Source organism: Panthera pardus, unplaced genomic scaffold, assembly GCF_024362965.1.
Source record: "Panthera pardus isolate Hobbes unplaced genomic scaffold, ASM2436296v1 HiC_scaffold_24, whole genome shotgun sequence".
NCBI classification, from domain to species: Eukaryota; Metazoa; Chordata; class Mammalia; order Carnivora; family Felidae; genus Panthera; species Panthera pardus.
The window spans coordinates 55,567,113-55,595,097 of record NW_026526810.1 but is presented as its reverse complement, the minus strand read 5'-3'; the positions used below and the strand labels follow the sequence as shown (position 1 = coordinate 55,595,097).

At 43.2% G+C, this 27,985-nt stretch overlaps 1 protein-coding gene and 1 pseudogene across 1 annotated transcript in view; one reads left to right on the top strand and one right to left on the bottom strand.

Annotated features, from left to right (window-relative positions):
- GPR176 (G protein-coupled receptor 176) overlaps positions 1-26,081 on the bottom strand; it is a 123,772-nt gene extending 97,691 nt beyond the window's left edge. The window contains exon 1 of the mRNA XM_053889203.1: positions 25,867-26,081. Coding sequence (XP_053745178.1) covers positions 25,867-26,038 — 172 coding nt within the window. The 5' untranslated portion in view covers positions 26,039-26,081. The remainder of the gene's footprint in view (positions 1-25,866) is intronic.
- LOC128772746 (40S ribosomal protein S25-like) lies at positions 58-13,924 on the top strand (annotated as a pseudogene).
- Positions 26,082-27,985: the final 1,904 nt, after the last annotated feature.

Sequence of the window (27,985 nt, the reverse complement as noted above, 5' to 3'; positions counted from 1 at the left end):
TTTTGTATGACACCTTAGCGAGGCTGCAGGGATGGCCACTGCTCTCCAAGCTCCGCCATGCCGCCGAAGGACGACAACAAGAAGAAAGACACCGGAAAGTCAACCAAAAAAGACAAAGACCCAGTGAATCTGGGGGCAGGGCCAAAAAGAGGTGGTCCAAAGGCAAAGTTTGGGACAAGCTCAATAGCCTGGTTTTGTTTGACAAAGCGACATATAACAAACTCTGTAAGAAAGTTCCCAACTATAAGCTTATAACTCCAGCTGCTGCCTCTGAGAGACCGAAGATTCGAGGTTCCCTGGCTGAAACAGTCCTTCAGGAGCTCCTTATTAAGCTGGTTTCAAAGCACAGAGCTCAAGTAATTTACACCAGGAAGACCAAGGGTGGAGATGCCCCAGCTGCTGGTGGAGATGCGTGGACAGATCCCACCAACTGTATATTTTGGAAAATAAAACAAGAAAGAAAGAAAGAAAGAAAGAAAGAAAGAAAGAAAGGAAGGAAGGAAGGAAGGAAGGAAGGAAGGAAGGAAGGAAGGAAGGAAGGAAACCTTTTCTTCCAGCTATGTAACCATGATGATAATAATTAGAAAACAAAACTACAAAGCCGGTTTTATTTACGTGTTCAGAAATTACACCACTAGGGGCACCTGGGTGGCTCAGTCGGTTGAGCTCCTGACTTTGGCTCAGGTCACGATCTCACAGTTCATGGCTTCGAGCCCCACGTCGGGCTCTGTACTGACAGCTCAGAGCCTGGAACCTGTTTCGGATTCTGTGTCTCCCTCTCTCTCTGCCCCTCCCCGACTCTCTGACTCTCTCTCTCTCTCACTCTCTCTCTCTCTCTCTCTCTCTCTCTCAAAAATAAATAAATATTAAAAAGAAATTATACCACTGATAAGAAATTATCTTCCAAACGCTGAACTTAGTATTGACAATAAATAACAAAATTTTCTCATAGAGTAACTGATATGTCAGGATCGTCTCCTTATGCTATTTTTGAGCCAAAATAGGTTATAGCACCAGAATGAGACTAAAATACAATACTGGGTGGAAGTTTTCAATCAAAGAGAAAGACAATAGTCTACCTAAACCATTTAAGCTATCAAGAGAGACCGATTCTCAAGCAGCTTGAATTTTGGAATTCAGGCACATGAAACCATTATTTAATTTTCTTGCCAATCTATGGTCTATATCCTTCTACTTTATCAGAAAGTTAATCAGACTGTCTATTGAGCCCATACTATGTGCTACCACTGGACTAGATGCTACAGGAAAAAAGAAAGTATAAAGCACAATCCGCGCCCTTAGAAATGAGATTTACTTAGATGAAGAGAGAGAGAAGGCCTTCCACGCAGGAGGAACAGCACAAAGAAAGGAGAAATAGGCTATGAGAGAAGGTTAAGGAGACCAGTTTCTTACAGCAAGAAATCATCGTGGGTAGATAGGGTAGAGTCAAGCAGAAAAGTTGAAGCGAATAGAAAAGGCAAGGGGGAAACAGGTAGTTAAGTAACACAACTTGATAAAGTTGTGGTTAGAGAAGCCGGCAGGGTATGGGGAGGAAGGAGAGATGGTGAGTTTCTATTGGAACTTGTGTATTTGCCATTGCAATGGGTTAAACCCTGTCCCCCTAAAAAGATATGTCCAAGTCCTATCCCCAGCTCTTCCAGGCTATGAATGTGACCTTATTTAGAAACACGATCTTTGCAGATATGGTCAAGATAAGATGAGGCCATACTGGATTAGAGTGGGCCTCAAATCCAATGACTAGTGTCCTTTTTAGGAGAGGACACACACACAGAACAGACACAGGGAGGAAGGCCATAGGAAGACAGAAGCAGAATCTGGAGTAGCGTGGCTACAAATCAGGAAATACCAGTGATGTGGGAGCCATCATGAGGCAGGACAGAGGCACGGACGAGGTGCCTCCAGGGCCTCCAGAAGGAACCGACCCGGTGGACACCTCGATTTGAGACTTCTGGCTTCCTGAACTGTGAGAGAAGAAACTTCTGTTATTTTAAACCACTCAGTTTGTGCTAATCTGTTACAGCAGCCCTAAGAAACTCATGCAGGGCACCTGGGTGGCTGTCGGTTAAGCATCCGACTTAGGCTCAGGTCATGATCTCCCGGTTTGTGAGTTCGAGCCCCGCGTCGGGCTCTGTGCTGACAGCTCAGAGCCTGGAGCCTGCTTCAAATTCTGTGTCTCCCTCTCTCTCTGCCCCTCTCCCGCTCATACTCACTCTCTCACTCTCTCTCTCAAAAATAAATAAACATTAAAAAAATTAAAAAAAAAAAAAAAGAAACTAATGCAGCCTTGTTCTGTACAGGAACTGTGTGAAAACGGAAAAAATCAGACGTGACATTTCATTATTCTCTGATTCATTTATTAAAAGTACCATTTTATGCCTTCTTTTGAGGTGGCTCACAGGCCTCAAATTATATTCATTACACTGACAATTTGGAGTATCAAGAATATTGATCCCTCTCTGTCTCTCTTGCTTCTCTCATCAGCCCATTCTCATATAAGTGAAACACACATTAAATTCACAGAGCTGTGACTTACAAGCTTTGATACTAGGTGAAAACCAATACAGATATAATGACCAGTTAGGCCAAGCTTTCCACCGCCTGTAGTAATTTCCTATTAGTTTGTTTTTTAATTCAAAGAATTACTTTTAAAAAACACAACACTGTTTTCCCCTCTACCTTTCACTTTCATACATACATTTTTAAGGCAGTTTTCATAAAACAAGAGCATTAGGCTAGATGTTCACACATACAAATTCTGTCTCACAATAAACACACACCACGCAATAAAAGTTTATTTTCCTTTTTTTTTTTTTTTAAACAGATAATGGAGGTGGTTGAGCACTTAATTATATGGTATGGACAATGGATATGTTAAAGCAAAGACCAAAAACATTAACAATATTTGCCAGTCATTGTGCTATGTGCTTTGCATATATTAGCCCATATCCTCCTACCATTAGGATATAGATAAATAAGAAAACTGAAGCTCAATTACATTATTTATCCTTCACTCTATTTTGGTTATCAAACGCTTCAAAAACCACTATTAAAAATGTACAAATAGGGGCGCCTGGGTGGCTCAGTTGGTTAAGCGGCCGACTTTGGCTCAGGTCATGATCTCGTGGTCGGTGAGTTCAAGCCCCGCGTCCGGCTCTGTGCTGATAGCCCAGAGCCTGGAGCCTGTTTCAGATTCTTTGTCTCCCTCTCTCTGACCCTCCCCCATTCATGCTCTGTCTCTCTCTGTCTCAAAAATAAAATAAATGTTAAAAAAAAAAAATTTAAAAAAAAATGTACAAATAAAATTCTGTAACACCCTTCCCAAGAAACTATCCCATGGAAATAGCGAGTTGGACAAAGATTTTTTTTTTAATTAAAAGATCTTTGTCACAGCACTACTTATCATGGTTTTAACCAAGAAACACCACAAATGTCCAAAAATATAAGAATGACTAAATGATTGGGGTGCCTGGGTGGCTCAGTGGGTTAAGCATCCAACTCTTGATTTCAGCTCTCGTCACGATGTTACGGTTCATAAGTTCAAGCCCCACTTTGGGCTTTGGGCTGACAGCACAGAGCCTGCTTAGGATTCTCTCTCTCTCTCTCTCTCTCTCTCTCTCTCTCTGCCCCTCCCCTGAGAGAGCATGTGCATGCTCTCTCTCAATAAATAAGTAAACTTAAAAAAAAAGTTTAGAAAATGATTAAATAATTAAATAAATAATTTCATAAACATAAATATGAAACGGGGCTTTCAAAGAATGTCTACTGATAAGAAAGTGCTCATATGTTATATGAACATTCATTCTTCATGACTTTCTAGGCTTTCAAAATTCTTTACTATTTTACAATGAGAAAAAAATTATTTTAAAAATAATAAAAGCTAGCCCAAAGACAAAATGCTAGCAAGTGGCTGAATGAGGGCTTACACTCAGAAATATGTGATTCTAGGGGCACCTGGGTGGCTCAGATGGTTGGGCATCTGACTTCGGCTCAGGTCATGAACTCACATAGGGCCCCACCGCTGGCAGCACGGAGCCTGCTTGGGATTCTCTCTCCTTTCTCTGCCCCTTCTGTGCTCTCTCTCTCTCTCTCAAAATAAATAAATAAACTTAAAAAATTAAACATAAATAAAATAAAAGGAACTATCTGATTCTTAAGCCCTGTGGCCCACTAACCGATACTAATCTTATCTAAAATCCTATTTTTATCCCAGGAACATTATTTTCAAAAGAGAAATAATTTGGCACGGGCAAGTACTATTTCACAAAATAGACTATTATGACTATAGCTGTGGGTTCTTGGTTTTGTGGCACAACCCACCAGACACACAGTTCAGTTCAAATAAATATATTATGCTGAAAGGCAACATACACCGAAAGAGTCATTACCCAGAGACAGACTGACCGGGAAATCAGGGAAGAGAATGGAGACAAGAGCTCCAACTCAGGCAATTCGGCTAGAAAGTAATTCATCCACAGTTCCACCTCCCTGGAGAAAAGGAAATTATATCAGTACATGCTATATCCTTAATGAAGCTGACAATTCTTATTCTCTTTTGCATGCCTTTCTCTATAGTCACAGGAACATAGGACACAATGTGACCCAGCAGGCACAAAACCGCACCATAAAAAACAATTCCTTAAGAAAAGCAAAGGTTATTTCCCACACTGAATTTTAAATATTTCACGTTTCCTCCACACACATTTACAGAATACCTATTATGTTCAAAGGATTAAGATTTATCTCTGAAACACACACATTAAGATCATTTGGCAAATAAGGTTTCAAATCTATTGCCCTTCAATCTCCACCTTTCACCATCCCTTCGTATATCTGCAAGTGTCATAGCAACGACACATCTGGTGGCAAATTGCATTTGTTGCCTGAGAGATCATAACCACACCTATGGGACATATTTTTAAATTTTATTAAAAATTTTTATCTGATGTGAGTCTAGTTTCTTTTGGACTTCACTTATTTCAAGTCCTGAGCCTCTCTAGTTTGAATAATCAGCTAATAATCCATCAAGTCCTCAGTGTTTGCATCTTTTCGGGCAGCTCTCCATCTGTATTCCCTGCTACTGTCAAGTAACCCCAATTAGTTTAGTGATTTACAAGAGGCTCCTCTCTAAGCCAGCAAGTGACCTTGTCTGTTACTCTGCACCCACGGGCAGGCAATGCAAGACGCCGTCAAGGTTCTGAAGTATCATCTGAAAACCTCACCGTTCACACTGTCTCTGTGGACCACATTAGTGAAAATATTCTCATCTGATAAAACTTGCCATTTTTATTTTATTGCTTCATTCCCATGAAGCTATGTCAATGAACACTGTACAGGTCAGCTGGAATAATTCACACATGATAAACTAATTAAAAATATTTTACCTCAGGGCGCCTGGGTGGCTCAGTTCGTTGAGCCTCCGACTCTTGATTTTGGCTGAGGTCATGATCTCATGGTTAGTGAAATCAAGCCCCGCATGGGTCTCGGTGCTGATAGCATGGAGCCTACTTGGGATTCTCTCTGTCCCTCTCTCTCTGCCTCTCCCCCATGCACATGCTCCCTCCCTCTCTCTCTCTCTCTCTTTCTCTCAAAAATAAATAAATAAACTTAAACAAAAGAAAATAAAAGTATCTTCCCTCTTCATTTAGAAAGTGATGAGTATTAAGTATGCCCTTTTTAAAAAAATAAGATTTATGGGGGCACCTGGGTGGCTGAGTCGGTTAAGCATCCAACTTTGGCTCAGGTCATGATCTTGCAGTTTGTGGGTTTGAGCCCCATGTCAGGTTCTGTGCTGACAGCTCAGAGCCTGGAGCCTGCTTCGGATTCTGTGTCTCCCTGTCTCTATGCCCCTCACCTGCTCATGTTCTGTCTCTCTCTCTCTCTTTCTCTTTCTCAAAAACAAATAAATGTTTAAAAAAAAAATTTAATAAGATTTATGATGACTTTGCCAAGTGACTTTGTATCCTTAAAATCCTTCAATACAACTGACCACCATCATGTCAGGTTAATACCTCCTTCCAATAATTCTACAGTTATAGCTGCAGCCTAAAGGGGGAAAAGCACCAATACACCTCATTTCAATCATTCTTGAATTATACAAATAACAAATATAAATAGAGATATTAACTTAAAGTTTCTTTTTTTTTTAATTTCTTTAACGTTTATTTATTCTTGAGAGAGATTGAGACACAGCATGAGTGGGGAAGGAGCAGAGAGAGAGAGGGAGACACAGAATCTGAAGCAGGCTCCAGGCTCTCAGCTGTCGGCACAGAGCTCGACACGGGGCTCAAACTCACGAACCTCAAAACCATGACCTGAGCCGAAGTCGGACACTTAACCAACTGAGCCACCCAGGCACCCCTTAACTTAAGTTTCTAAGGAGAGAAAGAGAAAGAGAGAGAGAAAGAGAGAGAGAGAGAGAGAGAGAGAGAGAGAAAGGAATATCTGAAGAATGAGGGAAATTAGCCAGGTACTAAGTCAGGGAAGAGCTTTTATGGACAAATAAACAACAAAAGCAAAGGCAAGGAGACTGGAAACAAAATAATGTGCCCTGGGAACAACAAGTAGACTGGAATTCCTGGAGTGTAAGATGAGTGGGCTGGTGAAGGAAATAGGAGCCAGGTTGTGGAATGTCACTATAAGGAGCCAGAAGGATTGGGGAGCCATGGAAGGGTTTCTAAGAGGAGAGTGTCATGATCAGAGTCGCTGGTTGAGGAATAATCAGGTGCGACTAAAATGGAAGAATGAAATATAAGGCTATTCTCCCAAGAAGTCTGTGAACAGAAGAAGAAAGAAAGGCACTATAAGGTGAAAGATACAAGAAGGATGGGGCAAAGGAGCCAGTGGGAGTAAGAGACACTGAAAATAACGGAACGAGGGAGATAACTGTTGGAGTATACAGATGCTGATGAGTTTATAAGTGTTGAAATAAGAGACCTCCACCAGAGATCTCCTTCCTGCTCTACCGGAGCACTCAAATCTAGATCTGTTGCCGCGAACACCAAGTCTTCTAGTTCCTACCTACACAGCGTGAATAGTTTGAGGACCGACAGCACCTAGTAGTTTCTTAGAAAGGCAGAATCTCGGGCCCTATCCCAGACCTCCTGAATCAGAACCTGCAATGTAACAAGACCCCTAGCAGATTCACTCACACATTAAAGTCTGAGAAGCACTATTCCAGACCAACTCTGGAGAACTTTCAGGAATTATGGAGAAGAGGAAAGGAACCAGAAGACTGGACACATGGAAAAGAGGAAGAAGAAAAATACAGCAAAACTCATCTTGCCCGACCTGACATAGAATTAATTATTGACAGGAAGGCCAGAAGTAATCACTGGGAGCCAGCCCAGATGCACTAAGAATCAATCATACCAGAATCTCCTTATTTTCTTATATCAGTAAGCCTAGGAGCTATAGTGGACATGATATACCTGGCTTTCAGTAAAATATCTGAGAGGGTGTCTCCAAATGTTTTTGTAAACAAGATAAAGAAATATAACCTGAGAGTTCTAGTTAATAATTTGTTAACAATTATTCCAAAAGGGTTTTTGAATAGTAAATTAAAACTAACCTCAATGACCAGATCACTAGTCACAAGATCTCCAACCTTTTCTCCCTATACCATTCAATAATTTTTTTGAGAATTTAGATGAATGATGAATTTAAAAAGATGATAAAACCAAAGTACTAAGCTGGGCTCCTAAACTGAATCAAAACAAGAATGATGAAAAAGAAGCATAACAGCAGTACATGAAATAAAAGCTTGGGAGTTTCAGTAGCTGTTCAATTCAATATGAGTCGACATACTGACGTTAACATGAAGTTAACAGCGTACATGAGTTCAATTCAACCTATATGCCAAACTCCCCAACAGCGCAAGACTCATGGTAAGATTATAAAGAGGCAGGGGCACCTGTGTGGCTCAGTTGGTTAAGTGTCCGACTTTAGCTCAGAGCATGATCTCACCATTTGTGAGTTCGAGCCCCGCAGCGGGCTCTGTGCTGACAGCTCAGAGCCTGGAGCCTGCTTCCGAGTCTGTGTCTCACTCTCTCTCTTGCTCTCTCTCTCTCTCAAAAATAAAGATTAAAAAAAAAAAAAAAAAGGTTACAAAGGGGCGGCTAAACTAGATTTTTGCATTCTATATCTTGAGACAGTACACAAAGATCCCACAGTCAAAATTAAAGATACCTAATATTAACAATAAAAAGGCCTAAGAAGCACACCAAATTGCAGTGGAGTAGACTTTTAAAGCTGCCCAACTGCTCCCTTGTTGTTCGTATTCTAACAAGAGATTTGCACACCACAATACTCTCCAAAGCCAAATGGCCCTGAATTGGTCCTTCTGGTCACTCACTTGCCCCCTCTGTTCTCCTTGGTACCAGGCTAAAAATGACCCGTAACTATATTATGTGAACTCCCATATCTAAACTGCCTGTGGCTCTTTTGATAAAGACTTAGTTTCCCAGTTTGGGACTCTTGCTGCACATATACTGGATATTTGGAGGACACGCTTAGGCTTAAAACATTTCAGGGGCACTGGAAAGTCCACAGTGGTGGCACGTGGGTGGAATTTCAAGACCTCAATTATAGAGGCATCAAGAAGTCCCAGAAGGGGGAGCCTGGGTGGCTCAGTTGGTGAAGCATCCAACTTTGGCTCAGGTCATAATCTCCAGGTCCATGGGTTCTAGCCCCATGGTTGGGCTCTCTGCTGACCCCTCGGAGACGGGTACCTGCTTTGGATTCTGTCTCTACCCCTCCCCCGCTCACACTCTGTCCCTCTCTCATAAATAAAGATTTAAAAATTAAAAAAAAGTCCCAGAAGAAGGTAGAGCACAGCACGACCAAAATGGCTGATGGCAAAGCAGCCCAAGACACTAGGGGTGAGTATATGACGAATCCCCATGAGATGGTGCAAATTGTCAACATTTTTGGTTTCAATCTCAGTGGAAATTCTGAAAAAATGTCTTGAGTCTGCATAGAATTATTAGGATGACTTTGTGTTTGCCAATTTACGTGGCTTCGGACAGTTCTCTCATGTTTCTTTTCGACAGTCAAGTATTCCAGCTGAACCTCATAATGAAACATTAGGTGGAGAGGCAGAGAACACACACGTACAAGGGAGGAGTCACATAACCCTCCATGGCTTTTACAAAAGGGTCTGTCTCAAAAGGCAACTGTCAGAAACTCCCCCTCTTGCCTTTTTAAATAAATAATTCTGTTATTACCTATAGGATATATATTGAGATGGAGACGGTCAGCAGGGGAGGAATTAGGAAATCAGATTACCTCATTCATAAAACTTTAAGGTAAGTTCCTTTTTCTAAGTCCGATTTGAGAAGAGGCTCGGCCTATTCATAATTAGGGTATGTATTCTCTCCACAGTACCTTCAGACCTTAAGCAACACTAGCCATTAAAAGATGGGTGGGTAGAACTGGTACCAATAACACCAAAATTAAATTCCTACTCCTCCCCCCCCAACAACTTTCTTTGCAAGAGTAAGTCTGAAGACAACGTTATTACTCCCCTAGAAGTTGGGGCGGGGCTTCTAATGGTTCAAGCACTTACCTTAAATAACTAGTCGTCTCCCTTCTATAACCTGGGAGTGTGCATGATGCCCACCTGTCATCTCCACAGACTAAGAAGTCAGCCAGGCATCCCTCAGATCAATGTGTGTGAAACACCAGCATCAAAATCACAGAAAGTGTTCATTAAAAATAGAGACACTCAGGACTTTAAGATACAAAACAGAAGAACCTAGGGGAAGGGAAGCAAAAATAATATAGAAACACGGAGGGGGACAAAACATAAGAGACTCTTAAATATGGAGAACAAACAGAGGGTTACCTGAGGGGATGTGGGAGGGGGTATGGGCTAAATGGGTAAGGGGCACTAAGGAATCTACTCCTGAAATCATTGTTGCACTATATGCTAACTAACTTGGATGTAAATTTAAAAAATAAATTAAATAGGGGAGCTTGGGTGGCTCAGTTGGCTGAGCATCCAACTTTGGCTCATGTCATGATCTCACAGTGAGTGAGTTCAAGCCCCGCATCGGGCTCCGTGCTGGCAGTTCAGAGCCTGGAGCCTGATTCAGATTCTGTGTCTCCCTCTCTCTCTCTGCCTCTCCCCAACTTGTGCTTGCTCTTTCTCTCTCTCTCTCTCTCAAAAATAAATAAACTTTTTAAAAGTTAAATAAAAAATTAATTAAAATTTAAAACAAACAAACAAATAAAAATATAGACACCAAGACTCCATGTCTAACCCACCAAACGGAACTTCTGATGGTGGAACTCAGGAATCTGCATTTCTTAAATTTATTTTTTAAAGGTTTATTCATTTTTTCAGAGACAGAGAGAGACAGAGTGTGGGAGGGAGAAGGGGCAGAGAAAGAAGGAGACACAATCTGAAGCCGGCTGCTGTCTCTGAGCTATCAGCACGGAGCCCGACATGGGACTCGAACTCACAGGCTGTGAGATCATGACCTGAGCTGAAGTCAGCTGCTCAACCGACTGAGTCACCCAGTCGCCCCAGGAATCTGCATTTTTAACAAGTGATCTTTATGCACAGGAGGTTTAAGAATCTCTGCCTCACAATTACAACCACAAAGAGAGGCAGTAAACCCATCACTGAACAGCAGGGCCAGGTTAGAAGCTACCCTTCCTAAACACCTAATGTGATCCTCACTAGCTAGAGCCCACTGACTTGCTACTAACCAGAAAAATGATTTGGTGCTCTTCAGAGAAAAGTCCCATGTACTCTTAAGAATAACAGCATCCCACAGAGAAACAGGCAGTTAACTCTCAAGCCCCTAATCCTGACCTTCACGTGGGCTTCACTTTAGGGCTTCTGATAATTTGTACAATCATTGCTGCTAAAGATTTGCAGCCTTGGGAGAAGGCCACAGAAACAACGGGACAAATACAGTAGGTGCTATTCTCATCAGTGAGAAGGTCTGAAAACCAAAATTTGATTATTTTGTCTCTGCTTGAGTCTCACTTGAACTCTGTGTTCCTGGAAATTAAATTCACACTTAGGTGGACTTCAGAGAGTTATTCTTTCCTTTCCATTTAGCAGCCGTTGGAAGTGTTTCTTGCCCTAAGAAACTGCCCAGGAAGCCCCAACAAAACGTAGCTGTAATTAAAGGTGCAAATGAGCACACAGGGATACCCAGGGAATCAAGGAGTAAATATCTCAGACCCTCTAACACAAAGCAGAGATGTCCTCAAACATTCTCGCTCAGAAAATACAAAACCTCTATTAATACAAGGCATTCGCTCAATTACTTTATTTGGAACAAGTAATAAGTTACTTGATTCAGAATTTTGTTTGGCGAAGGCACAATGACCTGAAATTACCTCAGTCAATGTTACTTTGGGCTTCCTATAAGAGTCATCTGATGGAATAATTGAGAAAGAAGGCAACAGTATCATTCACCATTCCTGCCCTAAAGAAACCAGTTACTGGCCTTGCGGCTTAGGGTGAAATTTCAGGGGCCATGTCATGCAGAAGTTGGGGGGTTAGGGGGGAAGCACAGTGTCTCGTTCACAGAGCTTAGAAGTCATGGTGATGGGCCCTGAAAAACTGGATGAGAAGATTCCAAAATGTTTCCCCAACAAAAACAGTTGCAGATGTCAAAGAGATATGAGCAAAACTGCTTCAAAATTTTTAAGTAGAAAAAAAGTATTTCTAAATTAACATACTATTTAGTCACTGGAATTGGGAAAATTTGCCAAGGCATCAAGATACCATAAATACCAGAGTAAGGTATCAGAATAAGATGCGAATTTTTCAAAGTTATGGTTCAATGGTTACAACACTTGAACTATCACCTGCCTGGAGGGTATACAAGAATAGACAGAGAGCTGTGGGTGGGCACCGAGTCCTACCCACCAAGAAGAGAAGGGAGGGCGTTGCCCATCTTTCCTCAAGCCTAGTGAGTAAGGGGGGGTTCAGCAAGCCCATGCAGACAGCTTTGATGTGTGTCCTCTGCAATCAGGGCTTATAGTGAATTATGACTAGTTCCTGAGAAACTTAAAGGGCCAGAGGTGGGCTGATGAGTACTCAAAGAAGAAGCTACAGAGGGCAGCCTGCACTCTCAGAATTCATCATATGTGTTCCCTTGTACCAGGTGAGGGCCAAGGAATGAAAGCAATGGCCTGGGGTCACGACAGTTGTCCAAGAGGGCCACCTGCAGGGGCAAACAGCCCTCAACAGAGAGAAGCTGGAGGTCCAGCAGCATTCAAAGGACAAAGGACAGAGTAAGCTACCAACTATGAATATGGGAAGACATCACCACTATCAAGGGACAAGTGACAGTCCAGAGAGTATGAACCCACTTACACCAAGATGCATCTTTATGGCTTTTTTCTGGCCCTCCTACATCTCCGTATTCCACCCCTGCATCAACCAAGCCCCACCTCAGCACCAATCCTTGAGGGCCAAGAAACCTTGGCCAGAAGCTCAAGATGGAAAAGGAAGCCAACCAGACTCTCTTGTCCAACTTCAAGCTTCTCCCAGGCAATAGGCCTGGACTGGGGATTGTGAGGAGGGGACAAGTTTTCATTTTCTATGAAGTTTGGAGCTTTGCCTCTTTCATCGGACTGCACACCTATGTACTAAATCAAAGGTGTTTCATGACTTAAGAACAGAAAAGTTGTGGAGTTGCCCATATGCTTTGATTCCAGAGGGTCATGTAAAGAGAATTGAAATAAAAAGGAACAATAAACCATAGATACAGACAACAATTTGGATGAATCTCCAGGGAAGTAATACTGGATAAAAACGCCAATCCCCAAAGTGTTATTATTTTTATAAATCCCCAAAGTGTTATATTATTATTCCATTTATGTAAAGATCTTGAAATGACAAATTTATAGAAATGGAGATCATAGAACTCTTGGTTGCCAAGAGTTAAGAAAAGGGTAGGAGCCAGAGGAAAGTGGATATGGTTATGACAAGGTAACAAAAAGAACCCTTGCAGTGATGTATTTGGATTGGGTCAATATCCTGGTTGTGATACTGTACCCAGCATACACACATACCACACGTGTACTATTGCGGGAAACCAGGTAGAGGATACACGGCACGCCTGTATTATCTTCTAAAACCGCACATGAATCTACGATTACCTTAAAATAAAAAATTAAAGTTTTGAAAAGGTGCTGAAAGCTGTGTATGCACAAGTGGATGGAACAAGTGATGACCAGCCTGCATTGCATCGATTCACATTCTATCGGCTGAAGATGCTCTGACTCTTTTGTAAAACCCACTGCATTCAATATTGTGCAACAATCGGGGTTTTCAACCTACTATCTGTCCACTGCTTTGGTGTAGTAGTTTACTAGGGCTGCCAGAACAAAGGACCAGAAACAAGATGGCTTAAAGCCACAGAAATGTCTTATCTTGCAGTTAGATAAGATAGAAGTCTGAAATCCAGGTGTTGGCAGGGCCGTGCTCCCTCTGACGCCTGTAGGGGATCCCTCCTTGCCTCTTCCCCACTTCTAGAGGCTCTTCAGTGTTCCCTGACTTCACAGCAGTGAAACTCCAAACTCTGCCTTCATCACATAGTGTTCTCCAGCACATAGTGTGTCTCTGCCTTTTTGTGGTCTTTATAAGGACACTAGTTGTGTTGGATTAAGGATCCACCCTACTCCATTATGACCTCATCTTAAGCAATGACATCTACAACAGCCCTATTTCCAAATAAACATGGTCACCTTCTGAGGTACCAGATGTTAGGACTTTTACATATCTTTCTCTCTCTCTTTTTGGTGGGGAGGGCACATAATTCAACCCATAATTGGCTGAGTGAAAATATCCTATTTGTTGTTTTCAGACTTCTTGAACACTCCCATCCGTCCACTGAGCTTCCCGGATAGACAGGAGGAAGGAGTATTTCCAGAATAGTTGGTAGAAACTCACGGGCACCACTCTGATCTCACACAGCTAGGAGCCATCTGTCTCAGTATAAACAGTCAAACGCCACCTGTAGCTCCTTGATGACAACACTATCTCTCAGCCACTCTCCCATAGGCTGGGTCATGCCCAAGCTGCTTCAAGCAATAATTTTGACTTTGTCTCGGATCCAAAAGCTTTTAAAGCTAGAGTGACATCCCCACACACATTATGCTGCCTGGTTCAAAATGCTGCCTGTCTGATTTCATAGACTCACTCTTAAATCAGGCTATAACTCCTGTCCTTGTGAATTTCCTATCAAGAGACCTGCTGTCCCTCCAAATATCTGGCTTCTGTGAGCACTCTCCAGGCCACTGGATATGATTATGTGTGGCTGAGTCCTGGCTTTGGGCAAAATTCATGTTCCTTTCCAGAAAGCTCCTAAGCTGCATGCAAATCAAGACTGTGGCTATTTAATTCTTTGTTCTGGTTAACGGTCCCTAAGCATTTCACTCAATTAACTAATCAGTACTTACTGAGCACCAACTACATGCCAGGTACCATTCTAGATGCTAGTGAATGAAACAAAGTCTCTGTCCTCATGGAGGACATCCTGCATCCTAATGGAGAGGATGATGTGATAAAAGTGAAGGGGGGACTAGTTTAGGTAAGCTATCTTGGAGAGGGTGACATCTGAGCTGCAGTTTAAAGGAGGAACACACGCCAGCCACAGAACACGCCTAGGGAAGAATATTCCAGGGCAGAGAGAACAGCAAAGACAATACCACAGCCTTTAGTAGTATTTAAATTGACATGTTAGGGGCTCCTGGGTGGCTCAGTCAGTTAAGCATCCTACTTCGGCTGAGATCAAGATCTCACGGCTCGTGGGTTTAAGCCCCATGTCAGGCTCTGCACTGACAGCCTGGAGCCTGCTTCAGAATCTGTGTCTGCCTCTCTCTCTCTCTTAAAAATAAATAAACTTAAAAAAATTTTAATTGACATGTTAAAGAAACTGAAAGATGGTTTGGAAGCTGTGGAGGATAAGTATCTCTGCTTTGCTCCTCTCCACCTTCTGCCACTTGTTCTGTGCCTTCTGCCTTTATATTATCTGTTTAACGTGACAATGCCCACAAGAGTCTGGCCCAGGTTCTTCCTTGCACTTGGAGGCCTGGACCTCGTACTAACAAAGCCCCTGTTCTCTCCTCCATGCCCTGGGCTTGGGTCAGCTGAGGATACACATTTCACCCCCACAGAAGGATTCTGCTTCGACAGTCCTGAGAGCTGGACATTGGCCATGGTGAATTTGAAGGAGAAAATGTAGAGCAGCCCACTCCCTCAACCATGGACCAAGCAAATGTCCAGGACTTCATCCACACCCTCCAAGTGACTGGTGAGGGTTGTTCCCAGGACTCACCCATAGCCTTGCCCCATGACCTCCCAAACTCTCTTAGAAACAACTCAAGAAAGCAGAAGCCAGTTTATAACCCAGAGACTTGAGCTCAGGACTCGTCTAACAGTGGCAACTTTTCCCTCTTCTAACACAGCCAGGTTTTTTCTTGCTACTAGGTTTTTGTATCAATTAACTACCAATAACGATGTATAAGTAACCGTTGGTTTTTTTCCATAAAGATGTTTAACAGAGAGAGAAAAAGAATGAGGCTAAATGCTGATTAGGAACAATTCCCACAGTATTTCCTGGCCCAGTAAAATTTCTGGCCTTCTGCCTCTGCACACACATGGGCTTTAACACCCCATGGCTTTCAGTCGCCTTTATTTTCCTGGACCTGATACAGCCTTCCACTGCTGACCTCTTGATCTACCAGACTTACATCCTGCTCCTGCTCAATTCTCAGAGCTCTGGGTTTCAGTTCCTTCCTGGGCATCAGACTTCCAGGGCACCAGGCCCTGCCCAGCTGTGAGTGTGCTAATCAGCAAGTCACTATCCCTCTGAATCTGTTTACCCAAATGATGGATATGCATGGAAAGAAAAATACTACATAAATATATAGGTATATAGTAGATAGATACATAGATAGATACATAGATACATAGATAGGTAGACAGATATACAGACAGTATAGATATACTTAGTATAGATATAGATACCAGGATAGTTTTATTGCGTGTGACAGGAACCTATGTCATCCAAGTTTAAGCAAAAAAACCCTGAGACTTTGGGTTTTTCCGTTCATGTAATTGGGAAATACAAGCTCTTCCAGGGACTCCCACAATATCATGATGGTTTCTCTCTCATCCTCTCTCCCTCCTCCTCCCCCTCTCTTCTCTCACCCTCATGTCTGCTTGTCTCTCTGCCCTCATTCCCTCTGAAGCAGACAGCTCCTGGCTTCCTTCATCCCTGCTTAACAGCCCCTTTGGAAAAAGGCTTTTCTACCAGCATCTCTAATGTCAAGTACTCTGACCAAGCTTGGATCGCATGACCATCCCCGAACTAATCAGTGGGGAAAGGGAAATAGGATCCTGGGACCAGCAAGGCCTGGATCATGTGCCCACCCTTGTCTCCCAGGGTGGGAGGCTCTACTGAGCACTGGGAAGGATAGTCACACAAGGAACCACATGAAGTACAAAGCGGCAGATATTAGTTTGATTCGCTAAATATTCATTCCATAATCTTTCAACCAGCTGCTACCCTCTGCTATAAAGGCTGGAAAGCTAAAAATACTACTTTTCAGAGCCTTGCAGTTATGGTACAGGCTTATGATCTATATTCTGTCCAGAAGATGTTCCCAAGCAGACATGATTTATGTGAGGTGGTGGCTGGGTGCAGTGATCAGGTTCTTGTAAATACAAAAAAAAAAAAAAAAAGACAGATGCTTTGGTTGTAGATCTGGGCCAGCTGTGCCCTAGGGTTCTAGAGTCGAATCCCTCGTCATTGGTAGTATATGACAATAGCTTCATAAATCCTGCTAGAACCAGTGGTATGACTGTGCATATTTGAGTGTCCCTGGTTCCCAGACTCTCCCATAAATTCTGAAAGTAACCTAATATCCTGTAATAAATTTCTTTCTTCATAAACTGGCTAGTTTGATGTAGAAGTACAACACCTTGCCCTGCTGCATTATGCAAAAATGTGCACATTATGTCCCACCACGAGACAGTAAATACTTGCTCCCTGAGCCGTGTTCCCTCCCCCAAAATAAAAACATTAAAAGACTCAGGGTCCACTGTCTAGTTCTGGTCCACAAAACAAATGAAATCTTGAGACTTTTCTATAAGTCACTGACTCCTAATAAAAACAACTTTATTGATTCACAACATTATTGACTCCTGCGATGCTGATGTGACACACTCTTAGAGGTGGTAACACTCGTGTAAGGTAACTACTTTTTTCCCCACAGCAAACACAGTAATTATAAACATGGTAGTCTTGTAGCTGCTTTTAAATACCTGTTGTACATTTCAATTGGCAATAGTCCCTCTAAAATCTGAACACCCTTGGGTGCCTGGGTGGCTCAGTCGGTTAAGCGTCCGACTTCAGCTCAGGTCACGATCTCACGGTCCGTGAGTTCGAGCCCCGCGTCAGTCTCTGTGCTGACAGCTCAGAGCCTGGAGCCTGTTTCAGATTCTGTGTCTCCCTCTCTCTCTGCTCCTCCCCCGTTCATGCTCGGTCTCTGTCTCAAAAATAAATAAATGTTAAAAAAAAAAACTTTAAAAAATAAATAAATAAATAAATAAAATAAAATCTGAACACCCTTACAAGTCAGCTTTGCAGGTAAAATGTTTCTCTTTACTGAATGCTTTTGTAGCTGTGTCTTCTTTTGACAATAGGCTCTGTTGTTTGCAACTAAAATCCCTGATGAATACTGGAAGGGAGGCTCACTGATAGACGTGCACACGTTATAGAGGGAGGGCAGTGTTATGTGGGGAAGAAAATGTGTTGAGAAAACAAAAACAGAAAATGTCCCTATACTATTTCATAAGGTTATCGTGACTGAATGGAACAATGTGGTTTATGCTATACACTGCAAAACCCAATGTAAATGTAAGGCAAAAGGAATATTCTTGACTGGTAGTTACCACACTGGCTGGTAAGTCACGGGTACCTGTACTGCACAGGAGACACCCATCTCCTACTAGCAAAACCTTCCTAGTCTTTCCTCATTAAAGAGCCTCTTTCCTAAACTGCCCACATGTAGTCTTCCTAGATGAGACCATTATTTGTAAATCAACCCTGCATACAGAGTCATGTGTCCATGCAATAGGCATTGACTAAGCATCACTGGCAAAAACTTCACGATCACAGGTCAGCGACAGGAGCACCAAAAGGACAGACAGGAAGGGAGTTTAAACTGGATACCCAATTCAGTGTAGCCATCAGCTCTTGAAGACATGGGAGAGAATGGCATGAGGAGAGGCATCAGAGGAGATTCAAATGTATGTGAACATTTTTTTTTTAATTTTATTTAATCTGAGAGAGAACGCAGGCACCGGGCAGAGAGGTAGAAAGAGACGAGAGAATTCCAAGCAGGCTCTGTGCTGACAGTGCGAGCCCACGCAGGACTTAAACTCACTAATACAGAGATGACTAAGCCGAAACCAAAAGTCAGATGCTTAACCAACTGAGCACCAAGGCGCCCCAGAAATAATATTTTTTAATCAAAGTCCAAAACTTGTAATAAACCATTGTTAGAAATGTATTTAAAGTGCTAAGGTGCCTTGATATTTGTGGATTAATCTGGAAGTTTTTCAGAGTGGCTCAGATTTGATGAAGCAAGATTTCACTGCAGGCCAGAAAAAACTATTTTCTGGGGCACCTGGGTGGTGCAGTATGTTGAGCCTGAGTGGGTCCAACTCTTGATCTGGGCTCAGGTCATGATCTCACAGTTCAGGAGTTCAAGTGCCACATCCGGCTGTGTGCTGATGGTACAGAGCCTGCTTGGGATTCTGTCTCTCCTTCGTTCTGCCCCTCTCCTGCTTGTGCTCTCTCTTATTCTCTCTAAATACATACATACATACACATACATACAAACTTAAAAAGAAAACTGTTTCCCAGGATTCCTCTGAATCAAGTGTGGACACCAATCAAAATATCGCTTGAGTCCAAGATGCCTGGCTGCTTGGTCAGTAGAGCATGTGACTCTTGATCTCAGGGTTGTGGGTTCAGCCCCACACAGGGTATGCAGATTACTTAAAAATAAAATCTTCAAAAAATATACATATTGCTTAAGTCCATTTGAAGGCATTTTCCCTGAAAATTGCTTGCAAATGCAAAAGTAGCATATGGGAAACAGGTACTCAGACCCATATGGGTCTCAGTACTCTTCTTTCCAAACATCCATTTCACCTTCGACTGCTTTACTCCCTCCGGGTACCCTCAAAAGACAGGGGCCTCCTGGGGTGCCTGGGTGGCTCATTCGGTTAAGCGTCCAACTCGTGGTTTCAGCTCAGGTTATGATCTCACAGTCTTGTGTGTCCCAGCCCCACAGGGCTGTGCCCTGACAGTGTGGAGGCTGCTTGGGATTCTCTCTCTCCCTCTCTCTCTGCCTCTCCCCTACTTGCACTCTCTCTCTCTCAAAATAAATAAATAAACTTTAAAAAACAAAGCCGGTGGGGGGGGGGGGGGCAGGGAGGGGGGGCGGGGAACCTGCGTGGATCAGTCAGTTAAGTATCTGACTTCAGCTCAGGTCATGATCTCATGGTTCGTGAGTACAAGCCCCACGTTGGGCTTGCTGTTGTTAGCTCAGAGCCTGGAGCCTGCTTCAGATTCTGTGTCTCTTTCTCCATCTGCCCCTCCCCTGCTTGCGCTCTGTCTCTCTCCTTCTCAAAAAATATAAATAAACATTTTAAAAAATAAATAAACAAAAGACAGGGGCCTCCTTTCTCCATACCCAATTCAAATCTGTCTATCATCAATAGTCCAATAGCCCATTAGTCCATTTTGGACCAATAGTCCATTTTATCTTCCCTAAATAATTGTTTTAAGATATGCTACTATTAACCCTAACTTATTTCAACACAAATGTTTGCTTAAAAAAAAAAACAGACTATTAGTTTGAACCATATGAAACTGCAGTAAAATATGGTCAAAGGTCAAAATGATATTGGAAACATATAAACAGATATACACATTCTTAATGTTTTTCCGACTAAACTTTCTTGAGTTCCCCTTCCCTCATTCCACTTACCAACTTATTTTCCTTAATCTTCTAAGGTATTCCTCCTCTGACCAGATGCCACCACCCCAATTTACCATGACCTAACTTTTGGTTACGTATCTCCTAGAATCCTGTCTAGCAATCATTCCACCTTCCGCTTTTATTGGATTCTGCTTATTCTACAACTCCAGATTCTGGCAACATGGCAGAACTTGGAAGACTGCTATGAAGACCTAGAAATGCTGGATAAAACAGAAGACAAGCACGGAGACTTCTTCAGATTCTCTCTCTCTCCTTCTGACCCTCTCCCTGGCTCACTCTTTCTCTCTCTCTAAAATAAAATAATTAAAAAAAAAAATTTAGATAAATTGGACTTCATCAACATATAAAACCTTTTATTTAAAGGACACCAAAAGTAAACTGAAAAGACAATCCACAGGAGAAAACTTTGGCAAACCACGTATCAACAAGAATCTAGTGTCCAGAATATATAAAGAACGATTACAACTCAAGACAAAAAGACAAAAAACCCAACTTAGAAACGGGCAAAAGAGGGGTACCTGGCTGGCTCTGTCAAAAGAGGGTGTGACTCTTGAGCTCAGGATTGTAAGCTCAAGCCCCAGTTGGGTGTGGAGATTACTTAAATAAATAAAACTTTAAAAAAATGAACAAAAGATCCTAATAGACAAATCTCCAAAGAAGATATGCAAATGGCCAAAAAGAGCATGAAAAGATGTGCAACATCACTAGTTATTACAAAATGCAAATCAAAACCACAATGAGATACCATTTAATACCCACTAGCATGGCTATAATCAAAGAGACAATAACAAATGTTGGCAAAGATGTGGACAAATTAGAACCTTCATATACTGCCAGTGGGAATGTAAAATGATGCAGTCACTTTGGAAAGCAGTCTGGCAATTCCTAAAAGAATAAACTTAGAGTTACCATATGACTCAGAAAGTTCACCCTTGCTATATACCCAGGAGAATTAAAAACATTAAGTCACACAAAAACTACATAAATGTTCAGAGCAGCATTATTCATAATGGTCAAGAAGTGAAAACAACCCAAATGTCCATCAATGGATGAATGGATAAAGAAAAGGTGATATATCCATAAAATGGAACATTATTCAGCAACAGAAAAGGAATAAAGTATATACTACAACACCAATGAATCTTGAAAACATTATGCCAAGTGAAAGAAGAAGCCAATTACAAAGAACATACAATAGTATGACTCCATACATATGAAATGTCCAGAACAAATTCACTGACACAGAACATAGATTAGTGGTTGCCTAGGTCTCAGGGTATTGAGGTAAAATGGGAAGCAACTACTAATGGGTACATTATTTATTTGGGGGGGGTGATAAAAAAAAGTTCTAGAATTAACAGTGATGATGGCTGCTTAACTTTGTGAATAAATTTAAAATCACTGAATTATATACTATAATTGCGTGAATTGTGTAGTATAGAAATTTTACGTCAATAAATCTACTATTCTAAGTTTTCACAATTCAATTTCCAGGAAGAATTAAAAAGTGGAAGGATATACATTGAAGACCTAGTAAGGAGAAGCATAGTGTTACCAAAAGTGTTTCATGCAGATGGAGGTCAGATGGATTTTCTGCACCTAATATCCTACATTAGAAAAGAATAGGTGGGAATGCATACATCACATGGAAATCAAAGACAACGTGAGAGAATTTGAGCCAATACATTATGAGTTCACCTACTATCACTGGCTGATAACAACTGACTTCACCATTTCAAACTTCTTAGGTCAATCCAAGACATCTTACTCTTGATTTAGTCTACTAGGTTTCCAGGCATACCAAATACCAAAACAGCAGGTAGAATAAGGCTGCTGATATCACATTATTATTGGCTATAACTATAGTTAAGTAAAAAATCATCCTGTATAATCATGACTCATAAGCACACACTAGTATTAGCACTGTTTCTAACAAACTTTTAACGAAGGAACTGCAAGAATTAGCCAGCTGTTATCTGGTTCATTTCGACCAGTATCAAAAACAAAAGTATATTTCTGTCAAACAAGTTCCATAAACATTTTTGGTGCCCCCTATGGTTTTGTTGAAAGACTTGCCAAGTACAAAGACTTGGTTTTGTTGAAAGACTGTTCATGAACAATCATGAGCAAAAATGGTGTCTATCCAGGTCATCTGTCAAATCAGTAAGACAGTTCCCTACATTTCCTTTGAAATCAATACTTCAATAAGCACCTCAAGGTATCAGGCCATCGACAAGATGGACCTTCACTTAGGGTCATCAGTTTTATACTATAGACCATTGGTAAGGAAGGAGATAGCTTGTTGGTTATTTTCCACAATGCTCATTCTCTTTAAGAGCAAATTCATTTATAAAAATCTCCTGCCTCCAATCATGACAAGCAGATGCCTCCAATTTGTACAGGGGGAGGCTAGAGGTAATAGGCTAGTTAACAGCCACTGACCTTTGTCAGGTGAAAGCACCAGAGAGTAGCTGAGCTTTCCACGCACTTGGACTATGAATCCCAAGAGCGGGAAAAAAGGAAAGAAAGATCAACTATGAGGAGTTAGATCCAAAACACTTATTGGAAATGGTGATTTCATATCCTTCTGAGTCTTTGATTTCATCCTGTTCAATACTAAAAGTGTTGTGTGCCTATATTTACTAAAGGGGAATCTAAATTATTTCACTCTTTCAAGAACTACAGCGTATCTGAAGATATCCCAAGATGTTGCATAAAGAAGGCCGAGAAACACTAGTTTACATAAGCCCTCAAAAGGCATTATTTGAAAGAATATCATATACAATTCTTGAGTTCATTTTCAAAAGGCAATTAATGTTCCCTAGGGCTGGAATATTACAGTTATCCCAAATTGGGTTTTTTTCCTCATACAGGGCAAAAAGTTTCCAAAAAAGAGTGCAAGACAGGGGCGCCTGGGTGGCGCAGTCGGTTAAGCGGCCGACTTCAGCCAGGTCATGATCTCGCGGTCTGTGAGTTCGAGCCCCGCGTCAGGCTCTGGGCTGATGGCTCGGAGCCTGGAGCCTGTTTCCGATTCTGTGTCTCCCTCTCTCTCTGCCCCTCCCCCGTTCATGCTCCGTCTCTCTCTGTCCCAAAAATAAATAAAAAAACGTTGAAAAAAAAAGAGTGCAAGACATCAGCAGTACAAAGGAATTATTTTCCCCTAACAGCGGGCCTCTGAAAATTCTAATGAAAAAAAATCTATGGAGGCAATCTAGGAAGTAAGTCTGAATTTGATTAAAGGGAAAAAAATAAAAGTAAAACTCATTTGTCTGTTTGAGGACAAGAGAAACAAACAGATTAAATAAGCATTTCATGCTATTCCAGATGCTGTTCCATCCTCCACTTACTTTTCAGTCTTATAGATTCTTCCATGATAAATTCTTTTCTTTTATTCCTAATCTATGATTTTGCTCTATTTGTTTTGAGAGGGAGTACTTTATGAAACTACGCTTCCCAAGTTTACTTGCCCTGCAACTAAATGTACATGGCTTTGCAACTTAAACTCTGGCATTACTTAGGAGGATTCAACTACATAGATATGTTTATACAGGTCAAATCCTCAGACAACAATGAATTAAGAACAGTAGTAAATAAGAAGTACGTACACAGGCAATGTTATGATTCAGCTAAACTTTTAAGGGAACCTGAAATGCTTTCACTTTTGAACAAGTTCTCTAACTTGTGACTTGAATAAATTTAACCATATTCATAGTTTTTCTGAAAATAAACAGGAACAAATGGAATTTTCTCTCTCCTTGGAAGGCCAAGTAACATGGAAGGGAAAAAATATGTCCTCCTTGGCCAAGTGAGGCATAACTAAAGATCAAGGGGGAAATCCGTCTCCTCTTGGGAAAAACCCACAAATATTGTTCTTGCATGTCAATTAAAGTGCTGTAGGGGCAGGGCGCACCTGGGGGGCTCAGCAGGTTAAGCAACCAATTCCTGATTTCTGCCCAGGTCATGATCTCCGGGGTTGTGTCTGGCTGTATGCTGTGCATAAAGCTGGCTTAAGAGGCTCTTTCCCTCTCCCTCTGACCCTCCCCTCTCTCTCTCAAAAAAACAAAACCAAAACCAAAAAAACAAAAACAAAACAAAAGATGCTGTGGGAGAAAAGAGTTGATATAAGGGCAGATTTACCTAGGATTTCTGAATCCAATGTAATTTACAAAAATAGAAGGTAACTGGAAGCAGAACTAACATTTATTAAGTGTGCACTCTTGTGCCCTTCACATACATGCTGTTTTCTATTTCAATAGTACTCAAAATTTTGGAGTCAAACTATGGGAAAATTTCTCCCAACACCATCTTTCTTCATGGTTAAAGTTACCAATGGGGAAAACAAAGCAAAATAAAAACATAGATATAGATATAAATGTTTTAGATATATAGATATGTTTAGATATAGATATACCCCTGCAGAAATAAAAATGCAGCCACTTCTACTGCCTCCCCAATAATCTACACTTTAAGCAAATGTGACAACACTAAAATTTAATTCCCAATAATCTACAATTCATTGTGCATGGTACCTATTAGGTGTTCAGTATTTGTTGTTTGTTAATACTGAAAATAACTGGTAGACACAAGCCTTTTCTTTGTTAATGTGCATGTATCATTTTCATAAAAATACATCTTCTCTCTCTCTCTCTCTCACACACACACACACACACACACACACAGACATAGCCACACTGATGTCTAATCCTGAAAATGCCCTTGTAAGAAAATGTGGAAGATAAATATTATGATAGAGTAGGACAGGATGATGACAATTAGAGAAATAATGAAGGGAAGTTCCAAGCACTTAAAATCCTTCCAGTCTTTTTGATGTCACGTATCTTCGTTGCCATGGAAACTCACAGGTGTCTGCAAAAAAGTAATCTATTCCTACTTTGAAACTTTAAGGCTGCTCTTGGCCATAATATCACACATAATCACATCTTTTTACATCTTTTAAATGCCACATCAGAAAATTTACATTTGAAGGGAAGCCACATATGTACAAGTAATATGCAACATGTTCAACTAACCTCAACAGAAATGAATATTGTCATCATTTATCATTTAAAGAGTAACTACCAGAAGTACAGGTAATTCTCATGCTAGTGGACAAACGTTTTTTACTAACCACTCATTTCAGTTAGTTGAACAAGTATACCTAAATCTGTCAGTGGTGTTTTGAGGTTTTTATCCTGTCTTTATTTTGCACTTCAAACAAAACACAGGTAGAGAAATAGACTGGGATTTGTTGTTTGGGGTTTCTAAAAATATCAGAAGGCAACAGAGATGAACTCCACAGGATTATTTATCAGCAAGCAGGTCGGTGATCTGAAGCCAGCCATAAAACACGCACAAAATAAGACTTTCACAATAATTTTGTATATAGGAATAGATGGTAGTGCAAAACACATCAGTCGTCAGTAACAAAACAGAATCTTTGTTGCTCACTATTTGTAAACAAGAGCTCGGGCCACCGCGCCCACCTGGTATGATGGGCACGGGGTTGTGTTCTGCACGAGTCGCCCTGGGAGGCGGACCTCCGCCTGCAACAAGCTCGGTCCTCGGGCCAGCCGGGATAAAGCCCTACCAGAACTCTTCTGCTTCCAGCTTGGGGGCTGGAGTCGACGGTCCCTGCCTAACTTCCCTGCAGTTACCCGGGCATTCTTAAACCCCACTATCTCCACTTTGCCAGGCACTCCGAAACCCACGGCGGCTCCGGCGACCCCCCGATCCCGTGCCCTCTCCGAGCCTGTGCGCTCAGGGAAGCCCACCCGGGAGGCGCCCCCGCGGGTGGCTTACCGAGCAGCGAGCCTATGAAGATGACGACCTGCACGGTGGTGGTGAACTGGCGGTACAGCTGCACCTCGCCCAACTCCCCGAGCGCGCTGCGGTTGGCGCCCCCAGCCTCGGCGCCGGACGCGTTGCGCGGCTCGCTGGCGTTTCTGGAGATCCAGCTGCCGTTGTGCCCCATAGCGAGGCTGGGGTTCCGGCTCTGATCGTCGCCCGCCCGTCCGCCCACCACGGAGCCCCGCCCGGGTCTCTCTCGCCCCGGGTGCGGAGCAACACGCGGGCGCCTGGTGGAGTCCTGGAGAACCCGGGGCAGCCGCGGGTCCCCTCACGTCTCCACATCGCCAGCCCCGCGGCCTGGGAGGCGGGGAGGGGGGAGATCGAGGCCGCGCCCCAAGCCGGTTCCCTCCTGGGTCCCAGTCAGCAGCCACATGGAGGCGGCATGGTCTGAGACCGCTGAGCTGCGTCCGTCCCTCCTCCCGGGTAGTCAGCGCCGCCAAGCTCACTCAGCAGAGATGGAAACACGGGAGGCATTTGAGAGTCAAGGAGGGCGCTCCCCGCTCCCGCCGCCCCCTTCAACTTCTCCTTCCACGCCCCGAGGGCCGGGCCATCCCTGTCGAGTCCCAGCCGGCTAACCCGCTCGGCCTCTCTCAGAAGGAAGAGAACATTTGGCTGAAGCCGTTTTTCAATCCTGCTGGCTTCGAGGGGCTGGATGGCGATGGGAAAGCTGCGAAATACCCAAGCCAAATGACCGGAGCTCCGAGGGGACCCCCGAGTCCCCGACGGCACCCTCGGTCTGGGCGGAATGCCCTGAATTTACGCGCAACAGCCTCGCCCTCCGCGGCCGGCCGTCCCCCAGGACGCCCGCGAAGTCTCCTCTGGCCCAGCCCCTCGTGCGGGGATCCGACCTCCCGCCTCGGTGCCAGCGGCAGGGACACCCTCTTACAGCCCCTTTGCCTCTGCACGACCCAGAGCCTCCCTTCGTGGCCCTGCTCCCGCCTTTGCTACCGGGAGAGACGCTCGCGGATGCTCGGGAACAAGGGAGAACGCGCCTAGAAAGTCAAGGAACCGTCTGCGCGACAGCCCGACTGCCAGCGCACGCCGGGGGCAGAGGAGGGCGCGCGGCCCGCGGGGGTGGGGCGGTCACGTGACGCGCGACTCCGCCCCCCCCCCCCCCCACGCCGGAGGGGGCCGCGGGGATGGCGCCATTTTGGCCATTCCGAGAGTGATTGCCAAGGCTGGAGCGTGGGCAGCGCGGAGGATCGTCCTTTGGCTGCGGTGGACGCGTTCAAGGCGCTGACCGGGCTTCGGTTTATTTACTCCTGTGGTTACGGCTCCCTGTAGCGTCAGCAGGGGGGCTGCGTGAGAGGCCCATGATTACACACTACGCTGCCACCTGGGCAAGAAGCCCAGCCTCCCGCCCTTCAGTGAGTCTGGGCTGCAGCTGAAGGTGAAAGATGGAATTTAGGAGCCGGTGCACGGTTTCCTGGGCCTCTTTACTGCGTCTCATCTCTAAAAGGTTTGCAGTACAGCTCAAGTCTGGTGGGTTCCGGGGGATGAACTCGGGCAGGGAGCAACTTCCTGCGAGCTAATGCAAAAAGTTGGGAAGCTGCAATAACCACGTGGAGAAGAAACGGTACAGAGAAACTGAGTAGTAAAAGGAACGTGTACCGCATCCAGAGAAAGGATCTGGAGAAAAGGAGAAATGAGACAGGAAAAGGCAGCTAACGATTTGCTTGTTTTGAGCTTATGGAAAGTGGTTTCTTTTTTAATTAATGAAGGACTTGGTAGAGGGCTTTTAACATATTGACCGATAGCATTAGGTCCCAGAATACTAACTCTTCAAAATTGAATAAAATTACAGAATTTGGGGCGGGGGGGGGGGGTCCCTGGCTGGCTGGCTGGCTGGCTCCATAGAACATGCAACTCTTGATCTGCGGGTTGTGTGTTACAGCGCTATGTTGGGCGTAGAGAGGTTACTTTAAAAATTTTAGTGAGGGGCGCCTGGGTGGTTCAGGTAGTGATCTCGCGGTCCGTGAGTTCGAGCCCCACGTCGGGCTCTATGCTGACAGCTCGGAGCCTGGAGCCTGCTTCTGTTTCTGTGTCTCCCTCTCTCTCTCTGCCCCTCCCC